At 55.3% G+C, this 18,029-nt stretch overlaps 3 protein-coding genes across 3 annotated transcripts in view; 2 read left to right on the forward strand and 1 right to left on the reverse strand.

The window, feature by feature from the left end:
• Positions 1–1,944: 1,944 nt before the first annotated feature.
• Positions 1,945–10,014, forward strand: Tcte1 (t-complex-associated-testis-expressed 1). The gene is made up of 4 exons (XM_013019084.1): positions 1,945–2,212; positions 4,078–4,646; positions 8,998–9,447; positions 9,805–10,014. The coding sequence occupies exons 1-4, from the start codon at positions 1,945–1,947 to the stop codon at positions 10,012–10,014; spliced, it is 1,497 nt and encodes a 498-aa protein (XP_012874538.1).
• Positions 10,015–13,380: 3,366 nt separating this feature from the next.
• Positions 13,381–16,747, reverse strand: Tmem151b (transmembrane protein 151B). The gene is given in 6 exon segments (XM_013019085.1): positions 13,381–13,644; positions 13,646–13,672; positions 13,674–13,715; positions 13,717–14,520; positions 15,804–16,247; positions 16,688–16,747. Coding segments are annotated over 6 exon segments (1,641 nt in total).
• A 156-nt stretch (positions 16,748–16,903) lies between these two features.
• Nfkbie (nuclear factor of kappa light polypeptide gene enhancer in B-cells inhibitor, epsilon) overlaps positions 16,904–18,029 on the forward strand; it is a 14,911-nt gene continuing 13,785 nt past the window's right edge. The window contains exon 1 of the mRNA XM_013019086.1: positions 16,904–17,011. Coding sequence (XP_012874540.1) covers positions 16,904–17,011 — 108 coding nt within the window. The remainder of the gene's footprint in view (positions 17,012–18,029) is intronic.

Raw genomic sequence — 18,029 nt, forward strand, 5'->3', positions numbered from 1 at the left:
AAAAAAAAAACAAAAAACAAAAAAAAAGCGCCTCACAAGACTTTCTAGTCCCAGCTGGCTTTGAACCACCATCCTCATATCTCAGCCTCCTGAGTAGCTAGGGTTACAGGCACCTGTAACTGGCACCTGGCCCCAATCTTTTCTTTTTTTTTTTTTTTGGTCGGTTGTGGGGCCTGAACTCTGGGCCTAGTGCTCTTAGGAAGAAGTGCCTAAGAGGCTGAGAGGCAGAAGCAGAGAGCCGCAGGTGATCTCTTTCAGAGGACACCCATCTGGTACCGGGCGCAGTTTCCTAAAGCATTGCTTCCCAGGAGGAAGGCAGAGCCCACCTGCCAGGATGGTGAGAGGCCAGTGCATTGTGGGTGATGCCCTCGCTCTGGTGCAGCCCACAGGTGTCCCAAAATGCTTCAGGTTCAGAACCTTCGGAGGACTCCAGGCATAGGCCCAGCAGCGCAGGCGGGTTGTTGCCTCTGACCCCGTCCTGCCTCAGCGATGGTGGCACTTGGAAGAAGAGAAGAGCCTCAGAAACCTGGAAGTCAAAAATGCCAGCTCAGCACCCAAGAAACAGGTTTTAGGGGACAGTTCCCACCCCAAGACCCCTGCCCTTGAGAACCTGCAGCCTCCACCCCTGCTCCAGTGCTCAACCTGCATCAAACGCTGCTCCCAACAATCTCCACACTAGTGCATAGTGAAGATGTTACCAGCCTGTTTTACAGAGAAGGAAACTGAACTTCAGCCCAGTGAAGTCACACGACCAAGGTCACACTAGTCATTGAGGAAGCAGCAGCACAGCCTGCTTCCAGCTCTTCCCTCTGAGCCACCATTAGTTAACGCTGGACACAAGCCGTGGATTTGCATTCGATTTGCATAAAGGGAGTCACAATACACAAATATACACAAATATCTCCCCCTATACTGTCCCTCGCCACCCTCCCCTCCCCTCCCATCCAGGCTCTTCCTCCTCGAGCTGCCTGGCAGGCTAGGCAGTGCCATCTGGTCCCTCCCTCTGCCAAGCACGCTTTTGCTGGATCTGGGTGTTCCTTCTTAGCACTGCAGTGTGCTGAATCGGGGTATTGCCCCATTGCTACCTGCAAGGCTTAGACCAGGGTACCCGCAGCAAGGGCATGGGGTGGGCACGTGGGATGGTCCCCGGACCCAGACCTCCGGCCTCAGCTGTCCATCTTCAGCCCCAGATTTAGCTAGCTTCCCACCTCCCACGCCGCCTGCTGCCATCTGGGATGCCAGAGGAAGGGGGGGAGAAAGACATCCTAGCAGGCTGAGAGTGAAGGACAGGCTGGGCACAGAGAGGTAGGCAGGGCAGCAGCCTCGGTGACCCCTGGCAGCCCACACTGCTCCAAACGGCAGCCACAGGCTCCGTGTGACCATTGAGTCATCAGACTTTTAAATTTTGGTATAAAAATATCTATCTATACATCTTACCAGTAACTTTTTTTTTCCTGGTCCTACGGCTTGAACTCAAGGCCTAGGCACTGTCCCTGAGCCTCGTTGTGCTCAAGCTAGTGCCCTAGCACTTGACCCACAGCGCCACTTCCGGCTTTTTCTGAGTGGTTAATTGGAGATAAGGGTCTCATGGATTTTCCTGCCCCAACTGGCTTTGAACTGTGATCCTCAGATCTCAGCCTCCTGAGTAGCTAGGATTACAGGTGTGAGCCACTGATGCCTAGCGTTATTTACTCTTAATAATTCTCTTGGTAGTTATTACCCTCATTTCACAGAGATAATGTCAGAAATTCAGAGGTTCTGTAACCTGCCCAAGGTCACACACTAGGTGCTGGGATTGGCATCTGAATCTGCTTTAAGCACTACTCAATGCTACTAAAGTAACATGTGCCCCCTTCCTCTTCCTCAGACCCGCCATTCTGAACAGCGCCCTGTTGTCACTAGTTTCCTGTGGGCCTGGCTGCTCCTGTATCTCCAGGTCCCAGCATGCAGAACTCTTCAGCACAAAACCTGGTCTCCACCCAGTCTGGAAACTTGGCCTCAGGCCGGGCCTCAATTTCAAACCAAAGTGCAGTCACAGCCCAACGGCTCTCCAAGACCCCCGCAGTGTCCTCAGGCCCACTTGATTCAAAGTCCAAACTGTCAAATGTCCATCGCATGCGCCGGCTCATCGCCGAGGACCCTGAGTGGTCTCTGGCCATCGTGCCCCTCCTCACAGAGCTGTGCATTCAGCACATCGTGACGAACTTCGAAAGTGAGTCTACCCAGTTTGGGGTGGGAAGGAACAGACCAAGAGGGCAGAGAGGGCAAAGCTGGGTCCTTGGTCCTCTGCTCTGGACAGCGCCCCCTGTTGACCTTCCCATGCTGTGCCCTCCTTGTCCACTTACATACAGGAAACTCAGCCTGAGCTGCATCTACTTCCTCCAGGAAATCCTCCAGTCATCAGTCTCTACTTCACGGTCTTCTATGAATGAATGGGCTCCTGGGCTGTTCTATACTTCGTGGTAATTGGCCAGCTTCTCTGACCTGATGAGAAGTTTACTGAGGACAGGCATCGTTTTGCCTGTCATTTGGCCTCCTGACCTTGCATATATTCCTGTCATATATATCCTGTTATATTCCTAGATTATATAGTCCTGCTCACTGTTGGCTCCCCCAAACCTCCTGATTGTAAATTTCAGGACAGGGCTTCCACCGCCTTTATTCATTTATGCATCTCTTCGCACTTCAGCACACAGTAGGTATCCAAGCAATAGATTTGTTTTTATGTTTTATTTTTCAGTGCCAGGAATGGGGCTTGAACTCAGGACACAGACACTGTCCTTGAGCTTATTTTGCTCAATCTTGGCACTTTACTGCTTGAGTCACAGTTCCACTTCTGTTTTTTTTGGTAGTTAATTAGAGATGAGAATCCCATGGACATTCCTACCTGGGCTAGCTTCAAACCACAAACCTCAGATTTCATATTCCTGAGTAGCTAGGATTACAGGCATTGGCACCAGTGCTGGACCACACACACACACACACACACACACACACACACACACACCATACACACACACACCATACACACACACACACACCATAGAGTCAGTTGTGAGGCTTGAACTTAGGGCCTGGGCACTGTCCCTGAGCTCTTTTGCTCAAGGCTAGTGTGCTACCACTTTGAGCCACAACTCCACCTCCAGTTTTCTGGTGATTAATTGGAGGTAAGAGTCTCAAGCACTTTTCTGCCGATGCTGACTTTGAACTATGATCCTCAGATCTCAGCCTCCTGGGTAGCTAGAGAGATACCAGCACCTGGCTATACTTGTTTTTATATTTGTTTGTTTAATTATGGTAATCCTGGGGCTTGAACTCTAGGCCCAGGTGCTATCCTTTGCCTTTTGTGCTCAAGGAAATCACACTACCACTTGAGCCTCAGCTCAACTTTCAGCCTTTTTTGTGGTTAATTGGAGATAAGAGTATCACAAACTTACCTTCCTATCCTAGCTTCCGACTATGATCCTCAGATCTCCGTCTCTTGAGTAGTTAGAATTACAGGTGTGAGCCACCGATGCTGGACCCTGTATTTGCTTTTTTTTTGATCAGTCACGTGGCTTGAACTGAGGTGCTGGGCGCTGTCCCTCAGCTCTTTTGCTCAAGGCTAGCACTCTAGCACTTTGAGCCACAGCTTCACTTCGGGTTTTCTGGTGTTTAATTGGAGATAAGAGTTTCTCGGCCTTTCCTGCCTGGGCTGGCTTCGAACTGTGATCTTCATATCTCAGCCTCCTGAGTAGCTAGAATTACAGGCATGAGCGCCCAGCACCCAGTTTATATTTGCATTTAAATTCATGAATCAAGTCAGACCCACCCGGAACCTCTGGATCAGGGACTGCCTCTTCTATCAATCAGATGACGCAATGACTGGGATTGGACCCGACAGTCCTTTCTTACCGAGGGCTCCCTGAGATCCGGTGTGCCACCTGGCTGCAGTCAGGGAAGCCCCCTTAAGGCCACAACTGGCTCAGGAAAGCAGAGTCTGTTTCCACTGGGTGCCCTCAGCACCCGGGGCAGGCCCCGACACCGTATCATCTTGTCCCCAACACTGACTTCTCTCTTCCCCCTCTGCTCCCAAAGAGAACCCTATCCTGACCGAGCTGCTCCCGGAGCACCAGCAGAAGGTCCTGAGCCGCCTGTCACCTGACCTGCCCCTGACGGTGACCGCCAACCTGATCGAGGATGAAAGTTACTGGCGCCGCTGCTCCACCAAGCGCTGGGCCGTGTGCCACGTGGCCAAGCACGGAGGCAGCTGGAAGCGCATGTTCTTCGAGAGACACCTGGAAAACGTGCTCCGACTCTTCATCCCAGGCACCACAGACCCCAGCGTGATCCTCGACCTCATTCCCCTCTGCAGGAACTACATCCGACGGATCCAGATGCATCAGTTCCTTCCCCCCGTGCGCCTGCCAGTGCCTCCCCGGGCTGGGGAACAGTCCGACTCCGGCAGTGAGGGAGAGCTAGAAGAGCCTGCCATGGACCACTACCAGCTGGGGAGCCTGGTGGCTGGCCTGTTGCACTTGGAGGAGCTGGACCTGGTGTATGGAGTTAAGGATTGCGGCATGAACTTCGAGTGGAACCTCTTCCTCTTCACCTATCGCGACTGCCACGCGCTGGCGGCCACCATCAAAGCGTGCCACACCCTCAAGGTACCGTCCACCGCCAGGTCACCCCTGGCTCCCCTCCTCAGCAGGTCCTGGATTCTTCCTCCCTTCCCCTTCCTCCTCTATCACCATCCTCTTCTTCACATTTCCTTTCCATTTAATGCAGGTAGGGGTGGATGTAAATGGTTTGTTTTGGGGTAATGTTTTTGAGGGGGTACTGGGGTTTGAACCAGGGCCCCATGCATGCTAAACATAGGCTCAGGGTGTGGGGTGGGTTATTTTTGGTTGGTTGCTGGTGTTTTCTGGCAGTGCTGGGGTTTGGGCTCAGGACCTGGCCACTTGCTTAGCAGACTGTCTGTCATTTGAGCTGCTTGACCAGCCCCTTTTTGTATTAGTTACATTTTTTTTTCAATATTGGCACTGGGGCTTGAACATAGGGCCTAGGCAGTATCCATTATATTTTTGCTCATACCTCTACTTTGGGCTTTTTGGTGGTTAACTGGAGATAAAAAGTCTCATGGGTTTTCTTGCCTGGGCTGGTTTGGAACCTTAGTCCTCAGCTTTCAACATCTTGCATTAAGTAGGATTAGTGTGAACCCCTGGCATCCAGTTGTATTAGTTATTTTTAAAGATAGTATCTCACTTTATGCCTGGTCCACCCTGAACTGTAATCTCCCTTAGTGCCTCTCTTTGTGGCTGGGCAGGCCAATGACAGGGTCTGGCCACTGTGCTTCCTCTGTTCCTTAGAATGACAGCCTTTGGTTGAGATGGAGTCTGTCAAGCTCCAATGCTTGGGCTGGCCTCAACACCTAATCTCCCTCATCTGTGCCTCCCCATGTAGCTAAGATTGCAGGTTTGAGCCACCATGCCTGGTCCAGAGGAGTATTTTTTTTATGCACCCTGCAACCAAGCTAGTGGGTTCTGTGAGTACAGAACTGAAAGAGGCCTGGTGTCCCCAGCTCACCAGCTAAGTAGCAATCCAACAAACATCTGCACCCCAGGCCCTGTCCCAGGTGCTGAAGATGCAGAAATGAGCAAAATTACTGTTTGAGCCCTTTGGAGCTGCAGCCTGGTGGGATGAAAGGCACTAACGAGCAATCACATAAATGGAAAGCTGCAATGAGGCTAGGGTTGCCAGATTTAGCCCATGGAAAGTTTGAAGTTCAGATGAATAACTTTTTAGCAATATATTCCACAGGGCATAGTTGTTTATCTGATATAAGCCTTCCCAGGCATCTTGTTTTAACAAGGCTCTTATTTCTCAGTGCTGTGGATGAGACCCAGGCCCTCACACGTGCTGAACATGCACTGGGCTGTTGAGCTTCCTCTCTCCCAGGTCAGTCCAGCATCCTAAACCTGAATGAATGCTATGAAGAAATGACATTCTGGGGCTGGGAAGGGGACTCAGTGGTAGAGTGCTTGCCTTGCATGCATGAGGCCCTGGGTTCCATTCCTCAGCACCACATAAGTAGTATAAGCCGGAAGTGGCGTTGTGGCTCAAGTGGTAGAGCGCTAGCCTTGAACTGAAGAGCTGAGGGACAGCGCCCAGGCCCAGAGTTCAGGCCCCACAACCAACCAAAAAGAAAAAAGAAATAGAAATGACATTCTTTTGTGTGTATGTGTATGTCAATGCTGGAGCGATAACTCAGGGCCTAGGTGCTGTCCCTTGCCTTTTTTTTTCCTCAAGGCTAGGACTGTACCACTTGAGCCACAGCTCCACTTCTGGCTTTTTAGTGCTTAATTGAAGATAAGAGTCTCACAGACTTTTCTGTCCCAGCTGGCTTTGAACCACGATCCTCAGATCTCAGCCCCCTGAGTAGCTAAGATGACAGGCGTGAAACACTAATGCTTGGCAGAAACAACACTTTTATAAAAGAGTTAAAAAGGGCACTTGACCTTGCTAGAGCAAGTGTCATCTCCATAGAGAGGAGGAGGAGGAAGAAGAGAATGATCAGAGGAATTATTCAAGGGAGATAGGGACCACATTCCAAGCAGGAGAGAACTCTGCACACACTGGCCCAGGCGGGCAGCTAGGAACATGAGTGCCAGATGAGCAGAAATGGGATGAAAATTGTCAAGGACCCTACACTCACCAGGGGAAGAAGACCTCAGTTTAGGAGTCTACCTTTATCCTGAAAAACTTTGGCACACCATCATTGTTATTATGTTTGCCGTTACTATAACAAAATACCCAAGACTGGGTATTTTATAAAGAAGAGATGTGTATTTGGCTTACAATTTTGGTGTCTAGAGAATCCACACAGCCTGGCACCAGCCCCTTCATTTTCTCCTCTGAAGCATGACAGAGAAACAGGAAGGGAAATGGAGGCACACAGAGGAGATCAAGTGGGTACGGTAGCCTCTGCTTATAACCATCTGCTCTTGTCATGAACTATCTGGGGGTCCAAAGAGTACTACATTTAGTCTCCTCCAAGGTCCTGACAACCTTGCACCAACATATAAAAGTTCTACCACCTGTGAAGCTGCCAGTGCATGGGCCGTAGGGAGATGGGACAAATCACAGGAAAACTTTAGTGTATCCAAGGGCATTAGGCAAAAGGGAGGTGGCACTGGGTTGTACGTGTGAAAAGGTCACTGTTTGTGAAGGACAATAATCTAGGTTGAGTGACAGGTACAAGAGGTCCCCTGGAAAACCATTGTCAAATACACATAAAGATGGTGGTATTTTTTGTTGTTGTTGTTGGTCGTGGGGCTTGAACTCTGGGCCTGGGTGCTGTCCCTCAGCTCTTCAGCTCAAGGCTAGCGCTCTACCACTTGAGCTACAGTGCCACTTCCGGTTTTCTGGTGGTTTATTGGAGATAGGAGTCTCACGGTCTCTCCTGCCTGGGCTGGCTTTGAACCGTGATCCTCAGATCTCAGCCTCCTGAGTAGCTAGGATTACAGGCGTGAGCCACCAGTGCCCGGCAAAGATGGTGGTATTATACAGAGATGGAGTAGAAAGAGATAGGCAGTTCGCTGACTGAACTCACTGTAACAGGAAGGCATAGAAGAGAAAGAAGGAGTCGGGGCTGGAGGCTCATGCTTGTAATCCTAACTACTCAGGAGGCTGCGATCTGAGGATCACAGTTCAAAGACAACCTGGGCAGACAAACCCAAGAGAGTCTTATCTCCAAATTAATCACCAAAAAGCTGTGACTCAAGTGGTGGAATGCTAGTCTTGCGCACAAAACCTGAGGGACAATACCTAGGCCCTGAGTTCAAGCCCCAGGATTGGCACAAAACAAAAAACAAAACCCCAGGAGCAGGAAGTAGCAGGCTTCTCACTCATGAGAGCAGATGGCTGGAAGGGCCATTGGCAGAAACAGGGGAGATGGGCGGGGGGCAGATTTTGAGGGGAAGAGCAGTCTAAGGCAGCCTAGACAAGAGATCATCGCTTCAGTAGTTAGGATGAGAGGCTGGTGAGGCTGGGATGAGAGGCCTGAATTGAACATGGGAACACGTGCGTCTTCATGAGCGCGGCCAAGGAAGCATGTATTTGGAAGGAGCTTTGCAAGGTAGAGCCAAATGCCAGGCAAGAGGAATACAGCAGGCGGTGTGGGAAAGAGAGCTTGCCAGGACAGCAAGGAAGAGGAAAGGGCCACATGGCATTGTGTCACAGAGTGTGTGGCTGGCAGGCGTGAGCCACAGGGAAGGATAGCAGCCCTGGAGGTCCTGAGGGAGGATTTCGGTGCAACACCAGAAGCAGAGGGTGGGCAGCAGAGGCTGGGGGCACGCGTGGGAAGTGAGGACGCAGGTGGTGGGACCACTATGTCAAGAACTTCCCTGTGACGGGGGAGCATGACACTGAAATAATGAGCACTTCGGATTTTCTTCAGAAGAAACATAGGTAGCCAGGCATCAGTATAGGCACCCACACCTGTAATTCTCACTACTCAGAAGAGCTGAGGGTTGCTATTCAAAGCCAGCCCAGGAAGGAAAATCTGTAAGACTCCTATTTCCAGTTAACCACCTCTCCCCCTAAAAAGCCAGACAACTGGCAGAGCATCAGCCTTCAGTGTTAAAGCCACAAGACAATGAGTTCAAGCAAGACCCTGAGTTCAAGCCCCAGTATTAACAAAAACAAAGAGAGAGAGAGAGAGAAAGAGGAGAGAGAGGAAGAGAAAGAAAGAAAAAGAAAGAAAAAAGAAAGAAAGAAAGGAGAGAAAGAAATTAGATCTTGTCTTTGTCTTTTAGAACTGGAAGTGCAGCTCAGGGTAGGGTACTTACCATGCCCCATACACCAGGAAAAGAGTTCGTGCTCTTGGCATAGTAGGCCTTGGCCAGCTGAGGCATCAGGCACTGGGTGTGCAGAGCCTCGGGCCTCTCCATGGCTCCCTTCTCTACCTGGCGAGTTATGCGTGACTGGAGGTGTAGTAGAACCTCTCTCTGCCCACAGATCTTCAGGCTGACCCGGAGCAAGGTGGATGATGAAAAGGCTCGCATTCTAATCCGCAGCCTGCTGGACCATCCAGCGCTCGAGGAGCTCGACCTGGCCCACAACCTCATTGGAGACCGTGGGGCCCGGGCTGCCGCCAAGCTACTCAGCCACAGCCGCCTCCGTGTGCTCAACCTGGCCAACAACCAAGTGCGTGCTCCCGGCGCCCAATCGCTGGCTCACGCCCTGGCACACAACACCAATCTCATTTCTCTCAACCTACGCCTCAACTGCATCGAAGATGAGGGTGGCCAGGCCGTGGCCCACGCCTTACACTCCAACAAGTGTCTCACCACGCTGCATCTAGGTGGCAATGAGCTGTCCGAGCCCACGGCCACGCTGCTCGCCCAAGTGCTGTCTGTCAACACCACACTCACCAGTATCAACCTGTCCTGCAACCACATCGGGCTGGTGAGCCATCGCTTTGGGGCAGGCGGGGTGTGACGTGGGCTGCCTGCAGTCTTTGCATACTAGCCCAGTAAGAGCTTTTTTAGGCAAATGCTTCACCCCTTGAGCCACACTTCCGTTTCCAGCATTTTGCTGCCTAATTGGAGGTAAGAGTCTCACAGACTTTTCTACCTGGGTTAGCTTTGAACAACAATCCGTAGATCTTAGCCTCCTGAGTAGCTAGGGTTACAGGCCTGTGCCACCTGTGCTCAGCTTTTCAAAATGTTTCTTTTAGTTACATCTGTGTGTGAATGAACCTGCCTGTGTTCCCAGATAGGGAGGTAAAATGGCCTCTTCCTGACCCCCTCCTCCCTTCCCCAGGACGGCGGGAAGCAGCTTCTGGAAGGCATTTCTGACAACAAGACCCTCCTGGAATTTGACTTGCGCCTGTCGGATATAGCCCAGGAGAGCGAGTACCTCATTGGCCAGGCCCTCCATGCCAATCGAGAAGCTGCCCGCCAGCGGGCCTCGAATCCTGGCCATTTCATATCGCCCATGACAGCCAGCGGCGCTGAGAACTCCATGGGATAAGATGGGACACAGGACGTGGGCAGTAACCTGACGTGGGTCACTGCCCCAGCCACATTCTCATTTCACAATCCTGCTGCGTGTCACCGACTCTGAGGAAGGGGACTGGGAGCCCACAAGTCTACTTGGAGTCAGTGATCAAGGAATATACCAGGGAAGATGTACAGTGAACAGGGGAGAAGAGGTAGGACACAGACATTTTGCTCTTGGGCCCAGTAATGGGGTAATGCCAGCTCCTGCCAGAAATCAGCAACGCAGAGAGGACCCAGCCTTGCCCATGGGGACCACCCAACCCAGCTCCTCTACTCATCCCTACCCTCATGTTCCTCTACTGAGTAATCTTGACCTTCAAACACACTCATTCTCTCTACAGAAGAGCTATGCTTGACTCTTTAAACTCACCCCTGCAGATGCCACCCCACCCAGAAATTTGACTGTGCTTTATGTGACCTAATTTGGGGGCTGCAGCACCCCTTGGCAGTCCCACACGCAAGCTAGACGAGAGACAATGGGTGACTGAACGGCCTAGGCCCAGGGGCCACAAAGCCTCTCGTGGGAAGGAGGGGGAGGAAAGGAGCGCCACGCAGGGACCGGGCGTCAGTGAGTCACCCGCAACTTTATTACCCACCATTTGATTTGTACAATCTTTGCGCTTGGAAATCCACGACAGAAAGGCCACAGTGTGATGCACCCGATTGACAGAGACCTGTCTTCTCCTCAGCCAGGCCCAGCCTTCCCACAAGCCCTTGTGTCCTTGCTCCACATGCAACTTCCCAGGTGCCCTGCACAAGTCCCTGTCACTCCATGGCTGCCCACCCTGGGGCCACACCTGCGCAAACCCCATCAGGCCATAGGGCCACGAAAGGACCTTCACCGATAGATTCAGGCTGAGCCTCATCCCCATTCTCCTAGGCTGAATGGCCCAGAGCCTCTGGACCCATGTCCCCAAAGGGTGGACCATGGCTTGCAATCACAGTCCCAGAGTGGCTGGCTGCTCTCCAGGGACTCCTTCCACCCAGCAGGCGCCGAGCTGAGCACCAGAGGGGGCTCGTGACTGCGATTATGTGCCTGTCCGGGAAACCTACAGTCATCTGTGCCTGACACCCTCTGACAATTCTGGAGTGCAAATGCGTAGGTGTGAGGGTGTATGTGCGCGCGTGTGTGTGTGTATGTGTGTGTGTGTAGCAACAGCTGCTAGCAGAGGTTCTAATTAGAGAAACAAGAACATTCAGTGTAAAGTTTAATTTTAGAGATTAATTTTCTGGTTTTTGTTGTCCCTGGCAATCAATAAAGCTACCAAGAAAATAGACCAAAGACTTGGTTTCTCTCTAAGTCTGTGCGTTGTGTGGGAGGTGAGGCTGTCTGAGACCTAGGTAGAAATGGTCGACAGGCAAAAATAACGGGGGCTGCCCTTCCCCTCTTCCTCAGGCCAGGCTCTGTCTCAGGACCAGGCCTGGAAGAGGAGCGGCCGGGTTCCTCGGTCCTTGGAGCCATGGGGTGGCCTGGCTTCCAAATGAAGACAGGACATTCAGGCACCAGCTGACAAAGAACTGTGGCCTGAGGCCCAGCTCACCACCTGTACCCCACAGATGTCCACTCAGGAAAAGAGGGGTACTCCAACTGCCAGGCTCCCCAGGAGCACAGACTCAGGGTCCAGTGCTGGCAGGTGGGCAGGCACAGCTGCCCAGGTAAACCAGGGAGGCAGCTATGTCCTTGGCCCAACCCCCTTGCTCTCTGGCCTTCCCTTCCCTCCTCACTTAGCCTCCTCCATGTGATCAGAAAACTCAACCCCCCTATAAGCCGTAAGACGTGGTATCCCCACAAGTTGGGCTCCCCATGACCCCCTGGGAAGGCGGGAAGGGGAGCCAGAGGAGATGTTGCATAGGTGGGGGCCACCCCTGTTGGCAGGTACAGGACTGTCAGGGCCAGTGGAAGATGAGAGAGGGGCCGAAGGCCAGGAAGGTGGAGCTGGGATGGCTGAGGCAAAGCACGAGGCATCAGGATCACGGTACCAGGCTAGCCCAAGGGTAGGATCTCCTCTCTAGGCTGAGATGTGGACTCGACCCCTGGGTGCTAAATCTGCTGGGAAAATTTTAGCCAGGGCTACTAATAGGGAGGGCAGAGATTGTACACGGACATGCACACTGAAGTACATCAGAGCAGAAGAGAGGCACAGGGGAGGAGGTGGGTGTCAGAGTTTGGGGGGAACAGGACAGGGGCTGGTGCCCCCGGTGGTGGCAAGACGTCCCTCTGAAGACCCTTGTGTACACAGGGCTTCAAGCGGGCTACAGGAAGATGAAGGGCCAGGCAAGATTTAGAGACCTGCCTCTGACCCTCCCACGGGAACTGCGTATTTCTCCGCTTGGAGCTAGTGACATCGTTAGCCCCAAAGACACACGTGCAAGCAACAAGCATGCTCCACTTCTCCCTCACGCCTGGGGGGGAGGCAAGGCTGCCCTCTGACCCCCCCCCCACGCAGGGGTTAGAGGTCCTGCCCTCTGCTCTTACTCCCATCCGGTTCAAGTTCTCCACACCAGTCCTGTCCCTTGTGCTCTCCGTTCAGTTGCTGGTCCTGGCCAGCTCTAAGGGGTACCACCTGGGTGACATCCGAGCCTCTCTCCAGGGCGCTCCTGATCAGAACCCAGGTGGAGTCTGCTGCGAGGCTGTGGGTGCCCGTCCTCCAGGCTCCCCTCCTCCCACACCCTGGCAACAGCGTTACAAGCACAAGTGTGCCCAGTGCAGCAGTCCCTCCTGGGCCACGACTCCTGGGGCCCAGTAAGATAAACAACAGGGAAGGGAGTGGCAGAGAGGAACCCCCCCCACACACACCAGCACTAACTAGGGCCAGAGCCAAGGAGAGACACCTCCATGGTGTGGGTTGGGTAGGAGCTGCTGCCTGGCCCCCAACACCAGCCCTGCTGTCCATATCTGGCCCCTCCACAGAGGCCCTTACATGGGGAGGCGAGAGGAGCGCCTTCCAGTGTCCTCTCTTCCCCGCAGCCCCTACACCTCCCCACTGCGCTATGGCGACTCCTTCTAGGAGGCCCAAGGCAGATCCGGCAGCCCAGGTTGCCTAATAACAGTCAGAGACGGGTAGGACAGGAATCCTCCGCGTGCCCCATGCGGGAGGCCGCGTCCCCTGGGGGGTCTAGGCGGTACTGGGAGGATGGGTGACGACCCGCCCCCCTCCTGCTCCAGTGCACAGGGAAGTGGGGGTCTCGGCTGATGGGGGTCTACCTGGGCGATCTCCCCTGTCCCGCCCCTGCAGTGCCCGGCCCCGTCCTGCCCTCCCCGTCCCCCGCTATCCACAGGACCGTCCCGGGCTCAGGCAGCAGTCTGGAGGCGCGGGCCCGTCCAGCGGCCCCGAGGTCACAGTGAGGTCTCCACGCAGGAGCCGTGGCGGTGCAGGGGCCGGTGGCTGTGGCCGAGACACCCCTCCTGCCGGTGGACGATGAGGACAGGGAAGTAGAGGGCGTCGTGGTAGGGCGGCGGCGGCCCGGCCTCCTCCTCCTCCTCGTCGTCGTCGTCCCCCATGCTGGCCTGGCTGGACAGCCGCGTCTGCTCGGTGGGACAGCTGGCCTCGTGACGCTCCCGCTCCGGCTCCGCCACAAAGCAGCTGCGCCGGGATCCGTAGAACCCGGCCGAGGGAGAAGCGGCTGCCCCGCGCAGCCCGCGCCGCCGCCGGGCCCCGAGCCGGGCCGCGGGGCTGGCGCAGATGCTCAGCGCGCTGCGCGAGAAGATGGAGGAGCTGCTGGCCGCGCGCTGGCAGTGCTCGCAGCTGCGGCGGAACGGGGCCACGCCCGCCGCGCCCGGGCCGCCCACCCTGCCGTAGCGGCACGAGGGCGCGTAGCCCCCGCCGCCGCCGCCCGCGCCCGCGCAGCGCGCGCCCAGCCCCGCCAGGTCCATGAGCACCGCCTCCGAGTAGCTGGGCACCAGCTGCTGGTTGGAGCGGATGTGCCACTCGAGCTCCGTGCTGTCCACCGTGTTGACGCGGGGCAGGCGGTGCGTGAGCGGGGGCAGCAGCTCGTCGCTGGGGCTGAGGCCGCCCCCCGCGCTGCTGGCCGCCGAGCCCGGGCCCTCCAGGCCGAAGAGCTTCTCCACGTGGTAGTGCGCGTAGGCCGTGCGGTACTCGGCCAGCACGCGCAGCGGCCACGACAGCGTCAGCAGCGCCGCCGCCCAGAAGGCCGAGGAGCAGGCGTACCAGGGCGGCCGCGCGGGGTCCGGGAAGGCCACCATAAACTCCCGGAAGTCCACGTTCTTCAGGTGCATGCCCTCGCGCGCCTCCATGTAGTCGTCCAGGCCCTCGTTCTCGGCGAAGAAGCGTGCGCGCTGGCACAGGTAGGCGTTCTCCGCCTCCACGCTGGCGAAGCTGAAGCACTTGGTGAAGCGCAGCCGCGTGGCCGGCGCCCCCTCCAGCCCCACCAGCGCCTTGGACACATCCCGGACGCCGCAGCGCGCGTAGTCGAACTCCGCCTCGGCCACGTGCGTGTTGACGCGCTCGTGGTAGACCTGTGGGCCCCAGGGGGGGGGGCGAGGTGGAGGTGGCATGGGGGGGAACCAGGGGTGGGTGCCTGCCTCTCACGGCGGACATCCCCCCCTTTGCTCTCCCCCACCCCAAGCCTGGCCCGCCCTGGGTACTGGCTGGAGTTGGATGCTATCTTGCAGTCAAACGTGGAGTAATCAAAACCCCCTCCGAGTCAGAGATGAGAGAGGGACTAGAACCCTGGCCTACCTGGGAGCATCCAGGAAACTCTGCTTCCTGTGGGTCCTGCCCTGGCGACCAACTACGCACCCCCTGGCTTGCCTGTTTCTGCTGTCGCTTGGTCTGGTCCCATCCACCCCCTCACCATGCAAACAGCCTCTTCTCCCCTGAGCCCTCAATGAAGATCCCGAAAGCCCCTGACTCTAGGCTCCCATTCTGGATGTCATCCCTCAGCCTTCTTGCTTCTGCAGCCATATTAGACCCCAGTGGGTCTAATCCTGGAATCGAGGATGGATTGCCCTGCGACTCTCCATATGTCCGTCACCCCCTCTGTGCTATAAGAGCCTGGATTTGAGACTAGCACTGCCACCCAGGAACTGCCAACCTGGGGCAAGTCTGCACTTACCAAGGAAGGACCTCAGAAGCAATCTGCCTCAGTGACTCCAGCCCCTGCCAGAGACTGTGTGAAGCCATCTACAGCCATTAAGTATTAAACAGGCTTACACCCTGGAGCCCCATGGCTTCGGGTTTTTCATCTCCTCCACATACTAGCTCTTTGGCCTTGAGTAAGTTACTTAATTGTTGTGTGCCTCAATTTCTTCATCTGTAAGGTAAGGCTACACCCATTTCAGAGCCTTAGAATGATGTTACGTAAATGTCTTCATATTTGCAAATACTTAGAGCCTGGCTGTCAGTGTTTGCTGTTACTGTAGCTGCTAGTATAAGCTCCGGTAGCTCCTGGCTGCCTTAGGCTCCCTCTACAGGCAGGGCCCAAACAATCTTTTTGTTGTTACTGTTTGTGTGTGTGTGTGTGTGTGTGTGTGTGCTGGTGGTGGGGCTTCAACTCAGTACCTGAGCACTGTCCCTTAGCTTTTTCACTCAAGGCCAGTGCTCTACCACTTGAGCCACAACTCCACTTTCAGCTTTTTGCTGGTTAATTGGAAATAAAGAGTCTTACAGACTGTCTGGGCTGGCTTCAAGTCACAATTCTCAGATCTCAACCTCCTAAGTAGCGAGAATTACAGGTGCCACAAGCACCCAACTAACCTTCCTCATCTTGAATAGCCTGCACCCCAGCTCAGCCTCTCACCTGGGTGGTGGTGTAGGCATCTCCATTGCGGTATCGGGTGACCTGCCGAGTGCGTCGGACATAATGGTAGCTGATGGCCTTCCACCAGATGCAGGGTGTAGCCTGCTGCATGCGGCCCACGCGCTCCCGCACACTGCTCACGTCCACGCGGTGCTGCAGCTCATGGCGGGCCTGGCAGTGCCAACACTCCACCAGGTAGACGGCGTACAGCATGAGCAGGAAGGCCAGGGGGATGTAGACGTAGCCATTGGAGCAGGGGCTGTCGTGGTACATGAGGCTGTTGCCTTGGTAGGCGCTGCTGAAGGTGAGGCGGGTCACCGTGGTGACGTGGCACCAGGCCACTGCCCCCAGGCAGCCGTACATGAGCAGCGAAAGCAGGAGGCACTTCCAGTGGGACTCACGGCAGAGGGACTTGGTGAAAGAGGGCTGGATGGGACGCTGCTGCTCGGACAGGGTGGGGATGTGAGACAGCGGCGGGAGACAGATGCAGGTGTGGAGGGGCGGAGGCCCGAGGCAGAGACACAGGATGTGGAAAGGAAGGGTAAGACCAGAGAAACACAGAAGTGATCCCGATGGGGGAAAGAGCAGAATGCCAGTGCGGGAAAGAAGAGAGGGAGACACCCCAGGGGGCAGAGAGGGATCAGCATGCCAGAAGTGGAAGCCCAGGAAGCAAGGAAGATACAAATGTGTAAGGTGGCACCCAGAAAGAGTCCAAAGACAGACACAACAATGGCAATGAAACAGAAGGTGTGGACAGGGAGGAAGGGAGGACAGACAAACAGGCATCAGCAAAGGTAGGTCCCGGCCCAGACCCCTTCCAAGTGCCCCAGTAAAGGGGGAGGGACCCCGATATCATTCCCCCCTTTAGCAGGTGAGGGCCTAACTTCTGGCTGATGTTTTCTGTAGTAGAGTCTAGAGAAACCATTCCCCTTTGACCCACCCATCTTGGCAACCCTCACAGTGCCTAACACTTCCTTTGGAGCTGGGAGCCCCCAAGGAAGCCTAGGCTCATATTTTCTCTTCCACCCCCCCTCCAGTTCTTAGCCCCATTCTCCTCTGAATCTTCCTGCTACCCCAGCATCCTGCCTCTCGGTTCCAGGATGGAGGGAGGGGCTGGGATCCCTGAGCAGAAGGCAGTCCAGGAGGAGCTCTCCAAAAGGACACAGACATGTGACTGGGGAGAAGATGGGACAGAGGCAGGGGGTGGGGTGAGGAGGAAGACACTTGAAGCCCTGCTGTTTGTCACAGAAAATGGTCTTTGATACTCTCCCTGGGCCTGTGTGTTAAAGCACTCGGCATATTCTGTCCCATCTTTGCCCAGTGAGTTGTTTACTTGTCTGCTGCTCCAACACACCCAGTGCTCCTGAGGGCAGGCCCCGTGCCTCTCTGTCTGCATCCCAGATGCCACCAGTAGCCACCACATTAACCAGGCTTGAGGTTGACTTCTCACAGTAGCCTCAGCTTTCCCACCCCTCCCCACACACAACCTCCTCCCGATTTCTCCCTTCAAGTTAGCTCTGCAGCCTGGCCTGGAGGCCGGCCAGGGAAAGGAAGGAAGAGATGGAAGGAGGCCCACAGTAACCTTACCAGCAGCAGGCCTGGATTCCCTGTGCATAGGTAGGTGGGACAGGAAATAGCTCACAGCCTATACCTACTCGGAGAGGAAAGGCGCTGTGCCTTCCAGGGCCCTGTCCTTGGGAGATGCGTGCACCCGTGGGTCCACTCGGGTGTATGCTGGCCCCAAGCTGGGCGCGCTGATAGGGGTCTCCCTGCAGTAACCCCTGCCGGCGTGCTCCCGCCCTGTGCCCAAGTGTGCAAAGCAGACGGGCTGGGGGGGGGGTAGCAAATCTGGTACTTTCCTTAGTCTCTTTGTCTCCAGTTTCGGAGGACTAGAGTAAGGATATGCTTAGTACCTAGACTTAAAAGAATCTGTGGACTCGGGGCCCCCTAGGGGGAGCGGCAGGGAGTGGCGGGGAGGGTGCACCCCACCCACACCCACCCTGGCACTCCTGGGACCCCAGGGGGTCCTGGCCCTGTGCACTCTGACATGTCCTGGGCTGGGGGCTCCACCTCCCCAGGTCCTGTCCCCTAGGCTCCAAAGCCCATGCAGGCGCCCTTGCTGCCTCCCCGGGCAGCACCCCGTGTCCGGGTCGGATCCGTCACCCGCCGCCCGCTCTCAGCCGCCCGGGGTCCGCGAGGCTCCGCCCCAGGCCCCTCCCCCGGCCG

Source organism: Dipodomys ordii, unplaced genomic scaffold (assembly GCF_000151885.1).
Source record: "Dipodomys ordii isolate 6190 unplaced genomic scaffold, Dord_2.0 Scaffold44, whole genome shotgun sequence".
NCBI lineage: Eukaryota > Metazoa > Chordata > Mammalia > Rodentia > Heteromyidae > Dipodomys > Dipodomys ordii.